Source organism: Lotus japonicus, chromosome 5 (genome assembly GCF_012489685.1).
Source record: "Lotus japonicus ecotype B-129 chromosome 5, LjGifu_v1.2".
In the NCBI taxonomy this organism is placed as follows: Eukaryota; Viridiplantae; Streptophyta; class Magnoliopsida; order Fabales; family Fabaceae; genus Lotus; species Lotus japonicus.
The window spans coordinates 46,772,529-46,779,468 of NC_080045.1; the positions used below are offsets into that span (position 1 = coordinate 46,772,529).

At 37.6% G+C, this 6,940-nt stretch overlaps 1 protein-coding gene across 1 annotated transcript; it reads right to left on the reverse strand.

The window, feature by feature from the left end:
• Nucleotides 1–437: 437 nt before the first annotated feature.
• On the reverse strand, nucleotides 438–4,537 carry LOC130716647 (PKS-NRPS hybrid synthetase cheA-like). The gene is made up of 6 exons (XM_057566632.1): nucleotides 4,336–4,537; nucleotides 3,908–4,062; nucleotides 2,624–3,807; nucleotides 2,230–2,537; nucleotides 1,289–2,157; nucleotides 438–1,194 (listed from the first exon to the last, which is right to left on the reverse strand). Exons 2-6 carry the CDS (start codon nucleotides 4,058–4,060, stop codon nucleotides 1,000–1,002), a joined length of 2,709 nt encoding a protein of 902 aa, XP_057422615.1. The 5' UTR covers nucleotides 4,061–4,062; nucleotides 4,336–4,537; the 3' UTR covers nucleotides 438–999.
• Between the last annotated feature and the right edge of the window lie 2,403 nt (nucleotides 4,538–6,940).

Below are 6,940 nucleotides of genomic sequence, written 5' to 3' on the forward strand. Positions count from 1 at the left end.
TCCAACAGTTATGACATTCCTAAATTCCCCGTCAGTGAAGGCCTTGCGATGGACGCTAGCGTCAACGGTGCCCGTAGGGTCCTAAATCAATGCAATCGTGAGAGAAAATGAGACAACAAATTGACGGTTAAAGAAGCTGGACAAAAGCGAGCAAATACCTTGAGGGTAACTTTGGCATCTCCGAAACCATTGGGAGTGCATGATTTAATAACAACAACAACACTCTCTACTCTCTCAACATTCGTTGTGATTGTGCCCAGCGGAGTGGCAGATTCCACCAATTGCAGGGCTGTAAGCCAAGCATTTGAATTGAAATCAGGATCGGTTTCGGTTGATCTGTCTTCGAGCGCACGCCTCACAAATTCTTGGGTCGGAATGAGTAGTGTGTTAGGGCTGGATCTACGCCCATACATGGCAGCCTGGACGGCGCCAGCTGGCCCAGGAATGAGAGGACGAGAGCTGCTAGAAGTGCTGCCTTGACGTTTGCAACGGCGGACTAATGCATCCCAGTCTTGTTCCATTGTTTTTTTTTATCTTCGAAAGCAAGACATGAAGAAAAGGATGAAGAAGAATAAAGAACCCAGAGAGATTTATAGCAGAATGGTCAAAAGATTTATGGTGTTTGGTGGATAATACAAGTGTGGTTGGGGTTGGTTGGTGGTAGATAGTAATGTCAGGTTTCAAGTTCGTCATTTAGTGGATGAAAATGACAAGACTCTGATGATGGGGTGGTTGGAAATGACAGGACTCTGATGATGGGGTGGTTGTAAATGACAGGACTCTGATGATGGGGTGGATGAAAATGACAGGACTCTGATGACAGAGTGGTTGTCTATGTTAATTATCCCTGATGCTGATTCAAAATAATAAGGCCCATCAATATAACAATGACCATCAAATTAATATTATTAAAAGCAACAAATGAACATCATAAAGGCAAGGCCCATCAGATTAATATTACAGAGCGTTTACAAATGAATATCACACAAAAGTGTGGTGTCAATCTGAGGTGATGTCTACATAGCTTTGGTGAATAAGAGGAACACCAAAAGTAACAAGCCAAGCTTCATATTCTGATGTGAATCTTCCTAAACGTGTACCATATGGGGCGCACCAGCTTACTGATGTAGGATCAACATACCGTTCCCACTGGAGAGCAATTGGCGGCATAGAATGTCCAGGAGTTAGATGGAGCTACATTATAGAGAATAACAATAAAATTAGATAACTTGCAAATACAACAAATCAATTCACCAATTGGATATTAGTGTACTCAATCAAAAAATACCTGTACAAAGTGATTAATCACATGACCAACAGCTATAACAGGATGTACATCCGGTGGACCTTCTCCTCTTAGTGGAAGGTATGACCAACAACCCGTAGAGGAGATGGATATGAAAACCACTTGGAACCTGGTTGCTACAAGGTATCCCATCTCTGGCAGTTGCATCCATTTATCCTCGGTAGCCGGATCACCAGGAGGAAGAGTGAGTCGGGAATGTAAGGCATTAACCACATGTCTGGACCACATTTCATCATACAACCCTCTGTGTCGTTCAAGTTCTTCTATCAACGCTGCCCTAACCCATGACCAACTTTCCTCACCTGATGGTAGTCCGAGTAATGCAGCAACGACTCTATAGCCACAGTTACCATCATCCTCAACATTCTGAACTGTTTGTATATATGGGTGGAAAAAGGCTGGAAAATGACCCATGAAATAGCTTGTATCAGACTTCTTCACACGCTTCTTCTTCTTTGGTGGTTGTGAAACCTTCTTTGCCTCTCTGATCTCCCTATCAACATGTTCAAAACCTGAAAGATCACGAGTCAAGGATCCTATTGCTTTATTCTTAGGTGGTATTTTCTCATTCGCCTTAAGAGTGCGCTTGGACCTTATCTTAACCGCAGGAGTACAAAGTGAACTGCTTTCAGGACAATAGATCGCTTGAAGCTTCCTCCTTACCATACTCTGCCCTCCAGTATCCAAAGAACTGAAATAATGTGTCAATGCCTCAACTTCTGGTTGCATATCTCCATGGTTCATGCCGCAAATATGGTTGCTGGTAGTATCTGCAACAGGTTCAGGTACATGCTCCCAACTCAGTCTCTTCCAGAATGGATGAATTGACTCATATGGAATTCTTTCATAACCTGCAAGTTCACAAAAGTGTCACTTTCAATAACAAATAGAATTAATTGACAAGAGAGTGGTTGACCGGTGACCTGCAAGTTCACAACCGCAAGGTAGTCCATGAGTCTCTCTCAACAAGCAATCGCATCCGCCGTAGGACTTCATTCTTATATGTTCATCGTCGATGAGCTGCAGGCATTTGTTTGACACAAATCCTCTAATATTTGTGTAAAATGGGAACATGAAAATGTGATCAATTCTGTGAATACTGCGCTCAAACGATGCTAATATTTCAGTATGTCGATTACATGTCAAACTATGCGACGCATCCCATGAAGTGGCCAGGTCACCCTTGCAATCCCGTAACATCTTCTTCAAACTGGCATGTGCACCCTCAGCCCTGCAAACAACAAATAGATATCTTATTAACAACAATCTATCAAATGAACAAACAACGCATAAATTAAGCTCATGTAATTTTTTTACCTGTTACTTGTTGTTGTTCCAAAGTGCATCACATGATTTGTCCATGCCTTGGCGAATTTCTCCTTGTGAACCAACCATGTAGTAGAACAATAGGAGGTAAAGTTGCTGTATTTTGCCTTGCACATATTAAACAATTGCATCCATTTCACTTCAAATTCTTCAACTGTTGCAGCATCCACCACCTCTGCCCACTTCATCATAACCAACTCAGCAAAATCATCTGTGCCAACATAGAGTTTGCACTTTGCCAAAACACACTTGTTGATGTGCCACAAGCATAATAAATGTGTAGTGTTAGGAAGGCTTTGCTTAGCAGCACTCAATAAGGCAAGATCCCTGTCAGTAACAATCACCTTAGGCAACATGGCTTGATCAGCTAATAGAGACTTCATACACTCCAGTGCCCAAACGTAGTCATCTGTGCCCTCATTAACAATGTAGCAAAAGGCTATGGAGTATGTCTTATCTGTGGAAGTCAGTCCAACAATCTCAAGCAAGGGAATTGCATATTTGTTTGTCTTGTATGTGCAATCCATAATCACTACATATGGAAATGTGTTGAACAGTTTGATAGCATTTGGATGAGCCCAAAATACATCCCTAATGACTTCCGATCCAGGCTCATGTCTTTCAAAGTGGGCATACTTGTCACCGTCCAACTTCTTCAACAAGTGTTGCATTTCTGTCAATCCCCCGCGGAGGGATTTTCTTAACCTCTTGCAAACACCATAAATCTGAGATATGGTAGTCAAGTTTGAAGGATTGTTTTCCTTCAAAGTCAACAACATCTTTCTCGGTGGAACCCAACTCCTTGTCATTTTTCCCACTTGCTCCTTCTCTCCGGGTTTTAGACGACCAACAAAATTGTGCCCAAGTAGTGACCTAGCTGGTTCATGGTTGTGTATACCTTCCATCACCTTTAGCCGCCAATCTCTATCTATGCCATTTTTCCTAGGTCGTCCTTTTAGTCTAAAAGGACAACCTGTCTTTTGTGATCTCGTCCCTTCAACAAGGTCAGGGTCTCTATAAGGAACATATTTACCATGCTTCTCGCACCCCAACATGACATAAGCTTTTCTGCTTCCATTCCCACCATAATCTGACTTTGTGATCAACGTAACATATCCATTTTCAATCGCAATTCCATGAACCCAATTGATAAGATCATCACGGGTAGGGAAAATCTGTTATAATAATAAGAATTGATTACAAGGGTGATCAAGACATAATAAGAATTGATATATTACACTCTCAAAACAATGCAAAAATATGTTCAAAGAATACCTGATCAGTTGCAAATAAATGCGAGACATCTATACTTATACACGGGGGCACAAATGCTGGTGGTGGCACCTCTGTAGTGGCCTCTTCAGGTTGACCATTGTGAAATCCAGCTTCAATCAATTGTGACTCACCAAAGAAAAATGAATCTGTCATCCCTGGAAGAGAATACGGAAAGTTACATTCCATACTCAATACGGAAATATACTTTCCATACCGAATACGGATTGTTACTTTCCATACTGAATACGGAAAGTACCTTTCCATATTCAATACGGAAGATAACAATTCGTATTATATCACGACTCAGAATTCAAAAACCCATCCTTCTAACTACTTAAACTACTTAATCTAACTACTTAAACTACTTAATCTAACTACTTCCACTACTTAATCCTACAAAATAACAACAAATAAACACATAGACTTACCTCTACTACAACACTTGTTGTAGTGGTGGAGAGCTTGGGAAATGAAGGAGTGGATGGTGGTGGAGAGCTTGGGAATGAAAGTGAGGTAGGAGAGGGTGAGAGAGAGGGTGGTCTGGAGGCATTGAGGAGGTTCAGGGGGGCTGGTGAGGGGTTGGTGAAAGTTGGTGAGGGAGGAGTAATGGTGGAAAAAGGGGGAATCCTGTCAGAGTTAAATACGGAAAATACCTTTCCGTATTCATCAAAATATAATACGGAAAGTACCTTTCCGTATTCAGTTAAATTGAATACGGAAAGTACCTTTCCGTAGGGCACTTTTGGGTTTAAAAAAAAAGGGTGGGGCGCGCAGCCCCATAGGGGAGGCCCCAAACCCAACTCCCGGTTCCGAGCTGGGAATATTTGAAGAGTGAATTTGAGGTAAAAATGTCAAAGATAAGAAACACATTAAAGGATTGTAAGAAAAAATAGAGGTTACTTTTACTGTAAAAATTTATTATGATTATTCCCCTCATGTTATGTATGACTGGTATATTATGAAATGTACAAAGTCTATGATTAAAGTAAGAAATTATGTAATTGCTGAGAGAAATTATAGTAAGAAAAAATATTAGTATTGATTTTAGACTATTTAGTTTTGAATTTTTCTTAATTTAAAAGCGGCATGGAATGATGTTAGGAAATTTAATTACTGCGATGACCAGAGATTTGGTGACCAAATTTATTAAATTTCTATAATAATAGGGACTAAGATCAATGATTTAGAAATTTGTATCAATTTATTATCATTATTTCAATTATTTGTTAATAGTACATGTAAAAAATGAATAAAATTATTTATGGCATCATCATACTGTTATGAATATTTGGATGCCCATCAGAGTTAGGAGTCCATGGGCCAGGCCCACATGTATACTTGTTCAACACTCTAAACCTAATAGTATAAATACAAGGGAGTCTGCACCTAGCAGAGCATCTCCATCACACTATTTCTCTATCTCTTGTTCCTCTCTTCTCCTACCTTATTCACTTGCTTACTCTTTATTCATAACACGTTATCAGCACGATAGTCTCTCAATAATCCCTTAGTTCTTCCACTTCTCTTTGAAGCGAGTAAGCTCTCCACAATTCCTAAGTTCCTCCACATCTTTTTCAAGCGAGTAAGTTCAAGTTCATGTAAGAACAACAACCTTCTCATCTCAAGAAACTGCCAATATCTATCAAGTGAGTAAGTATCAGATCTACATGAAAGACATGTAAGTATATCAACCTTGATAGTTCTCATCTCAAGAAACTATCAATACCCATCAAGTGAGTAAGTATCAGATCTACATGAAAAGTTACAATTTTATATAAAAAAAAAAAAATTCTTCTTCTTCCTTCTCCTTCTTCTTTGAATCATTTTTCTATGAGTCCATAAGTACCATAGTAATAAGCATGAATCCTGAAGATTCATAGCCTTACAGTCCAGAAGCACTGTAATTGAATTATTTTGCATGAATCAAGAAGATTCATAGCCTTACAATCCAGAAGTATTGTAATTGAATTATTTTGAATGAGATGATTCATCTTCTTACAGTCCAGAAGCACTGTAACTGAATTATTTTGCATGAATCAAGAAGATTCATAGCCTTACAATCCAGAAGTATTGTAATTGAATTATTTTGAATGAATCAAGAAGATTCATCTCCTTACAGTCCAGAAGCACTGTAGTTGAATTATTTTGAGAAAGAAAAAAATTTATGAATCATGAAAATTCATAACCTACGAGTCGAGAAGTACCGTAGTGCAATTTTTTTTAAAATTTGAATCCTGAAGATTCATATCCTACGAGTCCATAAGAATTGTATTGAGCTATGAGCTGAGTTTAGAAGTACCATAGCATGAATATACAAAGAACAGTTCATGAGGAACTAGAAATTTATATGAATATCATATCCACAAAGATTCAATATAAGAGAAATTACTCTATATCTCTTTATATATGATTTAGTTGATTTGATCATTCTTCATTCCTTCCTTGGCGTGAATGAAATATTATGGAATCTTTCATGAGAAGTGGAAGAGATAAAGAAAGATCTTGGGATATATTATATTTAAATTGAATTGATCATAATGTTTCTGTAACTACTTTTGTGCTATCAATTTGAATTAATATTTTGAATCCTAGCTAATTCCGTTTTTTTTTACTTTTTGCGCAAATTGGTCACGTTTTGTTATTATATATATATTTTTTTAAATAAATCCTAACTAATTCCGTTTGTTTTTAATCAAACCATGATGAAAAGATTACGATATCAAGTGATATAATTTTTTTTTCCCTTCTCTAATTCCTTGTTGCGTTGTTAAATGACTTTTTATAACATATGCAATTTTTCATGATAATGAATTCTTTGTTTATTCATATAAATTCAATTTGCATTTATAATTAATGCTTGTTTTTGTGGCTAGGTACTACGGGAAAAATTAATATGATATCAATTCTTTTTATAACTCTTAATAAAATTTGAATTGTTAGGTAACTATTGATTTGCGGTACATGTAAAATTATTTGGATGTGTTTTTATTTTTATTTTTATAATAGTATGCAAATCTTTATTATATTTAAATA